Source organism: Lolium perenne, chromosome 1 (assembly GCF_019359855.2).
Source record: "Lolium perenne isolate Kyuss_39 chromosome 1, Kyuss_2.0, whole genome shotgun sequence".
NCBI classification, from domain to species: domain Eukaryota; kingdom Viridiplantae; phylum Streptophyta; class Magnoliopsida; order Poales; family Poaceae; genus Lolium; species Lolium perenne.
The window spans coordinates 152,782,217-152,791,804 of NC_067244.2; the positions used below are offsets into that span (position 1 = coordinate 152,782,217).

General features: G+C 46.7%; 2 protein-coding genes across 2 annotated transcripts; both read right to left on the bottom strand.

Annotated features, from left to right (window-relative positions):
* Positions 1-302: 302 nt before the first annotated feature.
* On the bottom strand, positions 303-3,097 carry LOC127334507 (uncharacterized). The gene is made up of 3 exons (XM_051360976.1): positions 2,997-3,097; positions 2,131-2,725; positions 303-1,009 (listed from the first exon to the last, which is right to left on the bottom strand). The coding sequence occupies exons 1-3, from the start codon at positions 3,095-3,097 to the stop codon at positions 437-439; spliced, it is 1,269 nt and encodes a 422-aa protein (XP_051216936.1). The 3' UTR covers positions 303-436.
* A 584-nt stretch (positions 3,098-3,681) lies between these two features.
* LOC127308045 (uncharacterized) lies at positions 3,682-8,264 on the bottom strand. Its single transcript, XM_051338812.2, has 2 exons — positions 6,747-8,264; positions 3,682-4,215 (listed from the first exon to the last, which is right to left on the bottom strand). Exons 1-2 carry the CDS (start codon positions 8,193-8,195, stop codon positions 4,195-4,197), a joined length of 1,470 nt encoding a protein of 489 aa, XP_051194772.1. The 5' UTR covers positions 8,196-8,264; the 3' UTR covers positions 3,682-4,194.
* Between the last annotated feature and the right edge of the window lie 1,324 nt (positions 8,265-9,588).

Consider the following 9,588-nt stretch of genomic DNA (forward strand, 5'->3'; position numbering starts at 1 on the left):
TCTATATTTGCTTAAATTTGTTTACACTCTGAAGGTTACAAATACATAGTTAGGTCAACACGTTGCTTAAAATTAAGGACAGAGAGCTAACATTTCCGAGAATACGACAAAGATAAACTGAAGAGATTAGTATAAGGGTTCAAGAGAACTTAAGAAATCTTGCAAAAAGAGTAAATGGGGGCCATCCTTGTTGACATTCAGGAAATATTGTCAATGACATAGAATACTTTTCCCAAGCATAGAACTAAACTTCAGCCATTTTCTAGCTACAAAAAGCACGATCATGCCAGCTATTAATGATAGATGACGAGGTTACAAAAATGACTAAACATTCCCAACAGCAATGGAACATCTTGGTTTATTAATTCTACAGTGAGAAAGCAACATACATAGCAGAAATAACATTCCCTGGTTCAAGTTTTCTTCTTCCGCCTAGTCAAGCCCCTTCGAGTTGAGGGATCACCTTAGTGCATACCAATGAAGGAGGGAACGCCATGATATAGGGATAGGAAATATCGGAGTGGCTGACAGTGCAGAGCTTACTCAGCTCCTCTGTTTCAAGGCAGAAGCACATGAAGTGACAAGAATTTGGACGACTCCCACAGAAGGTAGAGAAATAAACAAAGCCACCAATAATCGCCACAACATTGAGCCGAACATCATCATACAGACAATACCGAGAGATGTTATCAGTATCATCCTGCAGCGAAAATGTCTTATCCAGCACCCATCTGTCCACACTGTTGCTGTTGTTGTTGTCGGGTCTCCAGACCCAAACAAAAAGCATGAGTTTAACTGCGGAAACCAAACAGAGCTTCCCATCCTTGGTCTCACCTGGCTCAAATAGCACTTGCCCTTCCATATGCAGCGGCAGCTCAATTTGAGAGAACTGCAGGGTTGCGGTGTTGAGCACGTCAACATTGGGCCCGATGGTAAATGTCCAGTAAACAGAGCCGTTCACCAGTGTACCATCCAGAGAGCAATTTACATTCTCTGAAAATGGGAAAACCTTCGGAAGGAAATCCTATACGACCTAGGTCGTACCACCCCGGTCGCTGGACCAACTCATCCGACTGACACGTAGAAAGAACAAATCTCAAAGCTTCTGGCTCACCTATTCCTCCAGCTCGACTAATCAATTCCCTAATCGCACAAGAATCAAACAGTCTCCGAGCGGTCCGTCTACCTTCGATTCATCTTTCTGCCCCCTTTCTTCTTGCGACGGCGCGTCAAGATGGCGAACGATCTCGAAGATGACTACATCATAGCAGCCTGACGACATGGAACGGACATGGCAGCCGGTCCGCCGGAACACGCTCTGCGAACAGCACCTCCACCCGTCGTGAGTACAGTATACATCTCCTACACTTACAATCCCCTTCTTCCTAAATCCTCTCTTGATTGAATTCATCCCCGTGCAACAATTGTCAAAGAAATACCTAAACTTCACAGTGGACTGCGTCGTGAAGGAGGTGGTCATGGCAGGTGGAGCATCGGTGGCACCGCCGCGAGTGGTAAAACTTGGTCCTGGCTAGCTTGAGCGCCGGTAGTGCCGCCGGCGACGGCGATCTGAAGGAGCCGCGCCCGCAGGTTTTCCCTGGCAGCTGCAGCGTCCGTGGTGCCGCCGGGCGTGGAGGAGCTTGGCCGTGGAAGTTGAGAGAGAGCATCTAGTATCCGCGGATCCGCGACATAGCGAGCACGGGAATCGCGGCTACGTCCAAGAATAAACTGAATCAGGATTTAGCGATTCCATTAGTAGAGCTGGAGGAATATGGGCCTGTTTGGTTCCTAGCCACACTTTGCCAAGCCAAAGTTTGGCAATTTGGCATGTATTTGGTTCTTGCCACACTTTAGAGCTGCCATATTTCACTAATCATATGACCCACTTGTCATAGAGTGAATTTTTTGCCAACTTTTGCCACACTTTGTGGCTTCCAAAATCCTAGCCACACTTTTGTGGCGGCCACACTTGCCAAAGTTAGGCTTGGCAAACTGTGGCTGGGAACCAAACAGGCCCTATGTGATCTAGTGCCAGATGCTTTAAGATTCGTTTTGGTACGTGTCAAACGGACGACTTGGTCCAGCAACGGGATGGTACGACCCAGGTCGTATAGGATTTCATTCCAAAACCTTCCACTCTCTGGTGTCTGACGAGAAGACGGCGGCCTGCGCCCCCGGCATTCGGCAAGAGACAGAGACAACGTGGAAAGGCCCGTTGTTGTCTTCGGAGGCGAGCATGTAGAACTCGACATACATGGCCCTGCAGATCTCGTCCGACGGCACGGGGAAGAGATCCAGGGACCGTGTGAGCGGATTGTAGACGGCCATTTTCTCGATTTTCCAGTTGACGAGAAGAGAAAATCCGTCGCCGCAGTACTCCATTGACCATTGGGGGTCGACGTCATTATCGTCTTCGGGCAGCAGGGTAAAGAAGACGTCTGCGCCGCGGATGGCGGCGGCGTGGTCCCGGTCGGAGTGGCGGCGGGTGGGGACGAATACGGGTATGGATGATGGATCGTGTATGTCGAGGAATACGCCGAGGAGCGGTGGCGGGTGGAGGTCGCGGAAGCGGCGTCGGAAGGCGGGGGACGAACGGACGGCGCGGAGGAAGGCGGGGCAGGCGAGAGCTGCGCGGACGAGGCTCGGGAGGGAGGGGAGGTGGAGAAATACCTCGCACAGGAGGTCGTCGCCGAGGTCGCTTAGGCCTTGCTTGGCAGCCCGGTTTCTAAATGGACTCACGTGTATTTTACCAGCCCAGTCCAATACTCGAAAATACACTCTTTAGCCCGTTTGGCAGCCTAGTTTTTGATCGTGTAAGCGCGAGTAAACCGATAGAAACACGTCGGGTTAGCTAGATTTTAAGACGCGAGGTCCATGCCGCGTTTCTTACACTCCTGTTTCTTGGACGAGAGAGGGGAATCGGGTGACGCAGGTGTATTCACCCAAAACACGGTAAATTATACACTCCAAAACACATAAATCCTCCCTTTCCAAACGAGGCCTTAAGGTGGTGGGAGCGGCTGGCGGTGGCGGGGATTTTTTCTTGAGCGGAGGCGGCGGCGGCTTTATTTTGTTTCACGACACTGGGAGAGGCCATGTCGGATGTCGCGACACTGGGAATGAGGAAAGGAGGCGGCTTTATTTTGTTTCAAGCGAGCCCATAAGAAGCAAGCCCCAAGCGACCCGTCCAAACCAAAAGAGAGTAATTGGCCGACGGGCTTAGTATTGCTGTTCCATAAAAAAAAAAGGTATTACTGTTCGCATTTTATTTTAATTTTTAGCGATTCATTCAATGGAGATTCCGTTCATTGATAGGAGTAGTATAGAATTATAATTGATACATGCAGTTGTATTACAGATAAAGTTTGGAGGGATACTTCACTTGCCTGCCATGAGAAGCATCTTTTGCACACAATTGTGCTGCTATATTTGTAGATCTATGAAGAAAATGAAAAGGAAAGCTAATAGAACTCCCACTAATCTCCTTGGTTTCACCTATGATAGAAGGGAGTTCAGAGCGGTGAAAGTTGCTATCATGCCTGCGAGTCAGTCTCCAGAACAATGCATTTCGTATTTTGCAGTGGCATTTCAAACTTAAACTCTAGAAATTCCACCATGTTAAATTTCTACCCAGATTACTGCTAGAATCTTGCGGCAGATACATATCCCAACATACTTGTGCAATTTTGATTACAGGTATTCGGTTCTTCAAAACGAAGATAACTCATCTTGTTCCAAACTACCAGTGACACTCAAGTAGGGGTTTTCATCAACAGTTTCACACAAACCTGTCAAAAACCACCCATCCCAAACAAAGTAGAAGCACCAGTGTAATATCTGATGGGAGATCATTTGCAAGCTCAAAAAAAAGAAAGTAGCACTTAAGCTGTTATAGACGAAAGTATGGAGCTTCAACATCATCATCCGTTGTTTCATTGAAGTTCTAAGGAAGTTCCACAAACAGATACAAGTTATAGCTGAAGATAGTTCAACAACAGCATGGCATCATTACATATTTGCTTGCCGCTTGACAGTTCTAAGGAAGTTCCACAAACAGATACAAGTTATAGCTGAAGATAGTTCAGATTCTCCTTGTGGATCAACAAGACCCGCATGCTGTAGCACCTACAGTAACCTTGCATTCCAGTTTCTAACCATTCAAGCTATGTAGTTTCGGGCAGCTCAGTCATACTTTTAACTGGATAAGGCGGTTGTCTGCAAAACAAATGTTGAGCAATCAGCCACCCTAAAATATGCTGCTTGTGCAAGAAAGAAAATATTAACAAGGCCATCAAGTTTCTTCAGGCATCCATACTGCTCCAAATATACATTACATTTCATTAAAAATGTAAAGTTGGAGCATTAGTTCTCAGCTTCACACTGTGACTACTACATAAATACATTTCCAAATCCGGAACTGCTCCAGATTGGTGGGCAACCTTTTACATGTTAACTACAAATACTTGAGATAAGTGATGGAAAAAATATATATAGCTGATTTCATCTACGTCAATTATCAACTAATCTTGTCGTCTGTACCTTCTGCCCAACTTTACATAATCTGATCTTGCCATTAGTACCTTCTGCGAAACTATCCCAAGCATATTGGAAACTACAGATATATTGTTAGGGTAGGCAAGTTTCTTTGCATTTACACTATAAACCATTTTCTGCAAAGGGGGTAATAGAGAACAGAAAGCTATTCGATGATATTTGTACACACGGTAGACACGAGAACTGATGAAGAATCTTGCAAATGAGAAAATGGTGAGTTTCCTCTCACGAATTTAGAAATATTGTTGATAGATAGAGAATACTCCTCGGAAGCAAGAAGTGACATGTCAGCTATACATAATATAATATATATATAACAAGGCTATAAACGATAATTTCTCTAAATATACTTGTGCATGAGGGCATATGTATCTTGACTTTTGCAGAACTTTGAACTCAGTTGATCTGTATTAGTGGCAGATTAAAATGCTATTACTCATGGAGATGGTAGAGACAAGGGTAGGACTGCCAAAAAAAGCAATATAGATCTCTTCTCAATTCCCCGAATGCAGTGTAAGTGTTGGGCCATGGTTAAATCATAAAATTAATATTGGCTAGTGGTTACTTGTGCATTGCAGAATTTTAAATCGAGATAATCTTATAAAAAGAAAAATGACCAACATTTGAATGTTGCAAAACTCTATGGTGCTGAAGAAAAAATACAGCTTACACGTATGTTTATGCAACAATGTGATCAAAAGAAGAAAGAAGGTTCAAAACTATTGGCTTCGCAACTATAGTATGTTTATACTAAGATCTACAATAGTTGACCCATAATATTGATCTTCAGAACAGTCACTTGTGTGAAGCTGTGATACAAGGCTGAGACTGATCAAAGAAGCCAGCTGGCAGGACAAAGTTATTCCAATTATCACATGATCCAGGGAATGTTGACCGTTCATTTGGTTAAGTTTCTCAATAACAAACCAAGAAGGGCATATATTCAAGACAAAAGAATTCAACCCAGAATGTTGATCTTTTGACCAAGAAACAGAGCAAGAAGTCCATCGATAGTGGATGGTTGATATTTTTTTAGATACAGAAGTACTTTTTTATGGGGTGAGATATAGCTATCAAGTAGAAATCTTTCGTTGTGACTAGCGATAGGCAGTAGATGATCCCTCGTTCGTCTGAGCCGGACCAAAGGCGAATACTTTGGATCCTGCATCTGGTTCAGTTGATTAGGAATCAAACCTAGTTTTTTACCCATTTTGTCTCTAGGTTTGGGAGTGCTTTCACCATTCAGATTTCGAAATACAGTCTACAGGTTATATCACCACCTTTGACAGCGTTGCCGCTATCGTATACTTTCGGTGCAGAGAATAACTTTCTAACTGAAAATCGTCTTAAGAACAACATGCTAACTCCACGGGCTAACACTCAACAAATAAAAACATTGCATTTCATTTCATTACAAGAAAATAAGTAAACTAGACTTAGCCTGGGTGGCTAGGACGGGATGACCCATCCTCGCCTGCCTGCGCTCGAGCCTCCGCGTTCGCAAATGCGGTGTCATACACGATCTGCTAGCAATATAACATTGTTGAGGGCTTCTTCCCCTTAAGCCACATCATTTCATAAAAAATTACTAATATCTTTGGTCCATCACAAACTATAATATCACTAGCGGTCTGAAATAAAAATGAATCCATAAGACAAAATGCATAAGGAAGGAACTCAACTAAGCCACGCCGGCTGACATTTTGGGTGTCATACATTGAACCACATTGCATACTATTCTCAACAATCAACTAATAAAACTATCGAATTGAGTTTCATTAAAAAAATATCTCTGGATCCATCATAAACTATAATATCACAAGAGTAGTTTGAAATAAACAAAAAATGGAATCCATGAGTCAAAACGCATAAGGAAGGAGCCTCAGCTAATCCATGTTGGCAGAATACATTTTGAGTGTCATAGGACATTGGACATCATCTTGTATCTGCTGCCAAACTTAGGTGCCGGTCATTTATTTATTGCGAGAGTATATGGACTAATCTGCTCAAGCCTGGTGGACGCCATTCAATGATATATAACATACATGAGTATCTTGCAACGATTTATTCAATAGTTAATAAATCTAACCAAGACTCGATCTATAGAGCCATGACAAAACGTCATCACGAATTAACAAAAGATAATATACAGAGAACACATTAACTTATGAGAGTTGGAGTCAAGAGGTCACCTTCCTGGGTAACAAAGAGGGAGGCCACGCCATGATGTAGGGATAGCAGAACTCGGAGGTAGTGATCCGGCAGAGCTTCTGCAGCTCCCTTGTTTCAATGCAGAAGGATAGGAGCCAGTTAGGAGGCCCATTCTGGTGAATAGTCAGATACACAAAGCCACCCACAATAGCCACGACATTCAGCGAAGGACACTCGTCTATAATGTTCAGAGTGAGCTTATCCATCGCATTCACCATCTGAAATGTCCCGTTCTTCATCCATTTATCGATGCCATCACGACCGGCCCTTAGGAACCAAACCATAAGCTCAAGGTTACCGTCATGTGCACGAGCCAAACAGAGCTTCCCATCCTTGGTCTCACCTAAGACACAGGAAGGCACAGTTGGCGGCATCCCAGTTTGAGAGAACTGCATTGTTGCAGTGTTCAGCACAGGGATATAATCGTGTTGGTCTGAATAACATGCCCAGTAAACAAGCCCGTTCCTCACTAGCTTAACATTGTCTGCATCCTGGAGGCTCCATGGTGTTGGGGAAATCTGCCACTCCCTGGTGTCCGGTGACAAGACGGCGATCTGCTTCCCCCCGTCTTCCTTGGGGACGCAGAGCACGCGAAACGACCGGTCGTCAGCTTCGGAGGGGATCACGTGGAACTCAGCTACAGTGTATTCGATTTCGGGGTCAGCGCTGAACACCTCATCGGGCGGGCCGGGGAAGAGATGCAGGGCCCCTGTGAGGGGATCGTAGACGGCCACCTTCTTGGTGTTCCATCGCGGCGTGACGAGAAGGACGTACCCATCGCGGCACCCCAACATTGACCACCCTTCGTCTTCATCTTCGTCTTCGTCTTGGGCTACTTTTTTGAGGAGCATTGGCGCGAAGGTGGGCATGGGGGGCTCATCGTCTTCTTCATCGTCGCCATCTTCCTCATCTTGGACATCTTCGTCTTCGTCTTCGGCGTCGTCCTTTTTTACACCGATAGCATCTTCTTCATCGTCTTCGTCTTCGTCGGCGTCATCTTCTTCGTCGTCGTCATCTTCTTCATCTTGGACATCTTCGTCGTCGTCTTCGGCGTCCTCGGCGTCGTCCTTTTTGACACCGATAGCATCGGGGAGACGGGTAAGGAAGACATCGAGGCCGCGAAGGGCGGCGGCGTGGTCCGGGTCGGAGCGGCGGCCGCGGAGGCGCACGGGCGCGAAGGTAGGCGTGGTGGGCTCGTCGTCGACGAGGAATGCGCCGAGGATGGTGGGCGAGTGGAGGTCGCGGAAGCGGCGGCGGAAGGCGGGGGATGAACGGACGGCGCGGAGGAAAGCGGGGCAGGCGAAAGCGGCGCGGACGAGGGTCGGGAGGGAGGGGAGGCGGAGGAGCACCTCGCGCAGGAGGTCGTCGCTGAGGGCGAGTATGGTGGTAGGAGCGGACTGATGGGAGCTCTTCTTCCGCGGCGGGGCCATGGCTGGTCAGGGTTCGGTGGCGGCGGCGGCGGCGGCGGCCGTTCACAGGAGGGCCTGCTGGTTTCAGCAACGCCAGGGGATGAATATTTTATTTGATGGAGAGATGAAGTGTGCAGAAGAAGGAACCTTGTTCACCTTCAGCTATCCTCGCTGGAAAAAATATTTCTCCGTTATCCTTCCTCTTTAAACTTCTCGCTTCCAAATCCAAATTATACCAAGTTAAATTGACGAGCCAAACCATTTGTTTGCAACCTGTTTCCATAAAATTGTTTCCAATGGTAATATGTTAGGTACCCACTACTGTCTCTGGATTATAGCAGCGATAAACAGTGGCAATATCTGATTACAACTGAATTGGGGATAGAACAGGGTTCCTAGTCTAGCGAGGAGACAAACTCCCGCAGCCGCCGTTCTTCAGCCTTGATCCCGAGGATGCGTCTGAACTTGTCTTTGCTTGGCTTAAGTGGAAGACGCGTCCAGCTCTACTGCACCCAGTCCGGGCCGACGTGCCTCCTATTGGGCTGGCGAAGTCGTTTGGGTCTTTCCTTCCTTGTGACCAGGCCCATATCAGGGTCGTTGCTGGTGCTTGTGAATGGGACCCTGACATCCCCTCCTCCTTGAGAGACGGCTTGTCCCCAAGCCGGCGCTGCAGGAAATCGCTGCTGGAGGTCGAGTTTATCCTCCCAGGTGATGTCTTGGGATGCAGAATTGGACCACTGAACCTGTACTTGCTCACAGCGACCCGTCGGAGCTCTTTTCCAGCGCTGAGCGAGAATTCTCATGGGAAAAGCCAGAACATCAGTTGGAACAGGAAGAACTGGTGATACTTTTGTACCTGGGATCAGAGCCTTGCGCAATTGCGACACGTGAAAGACTGGATGAATCTTTGACTCGGCTGGCAGGTTCACCTCATAAGCTGTTGGGTTGATGACATGGTTGACAGTATATGGCCCAAAATATTTGATGACTGAACGTAGGGCTGCAACTTAATGAACACGGAATCCCCAACTGTGAAGGATCTGTCTGTGCGTTTTTTGTCTGCCTGCTTTTTCATTTGCTGTCGAGCATAGTTCAGGTTATGTTGCAGAAGTTGTTGCATGAGCTGCCTTTCTTCAAGCCATTCTTTCACAGAAGGTACTGGACAGGTAGAGACAGCTTCAATACCCCAGTGTCGCGGCTCGTGCCCATAGGGTGCAACAAATGGTGATGTTTGCAAAGCTGAATGGGGACTCGTGTTGTACCAAAATTCAGCCAGGGACAGAAATTGACTCCAGCGGCGTGGGCAAGCATGAGCGAAACACCTCAAATAGCTCTCCAGGCATTGGTTCACACGCTCTGACTGACCATCGGTCTCGGGATGGTAAGCAGAGCTCATGCGTAATTCGCTGCCAAC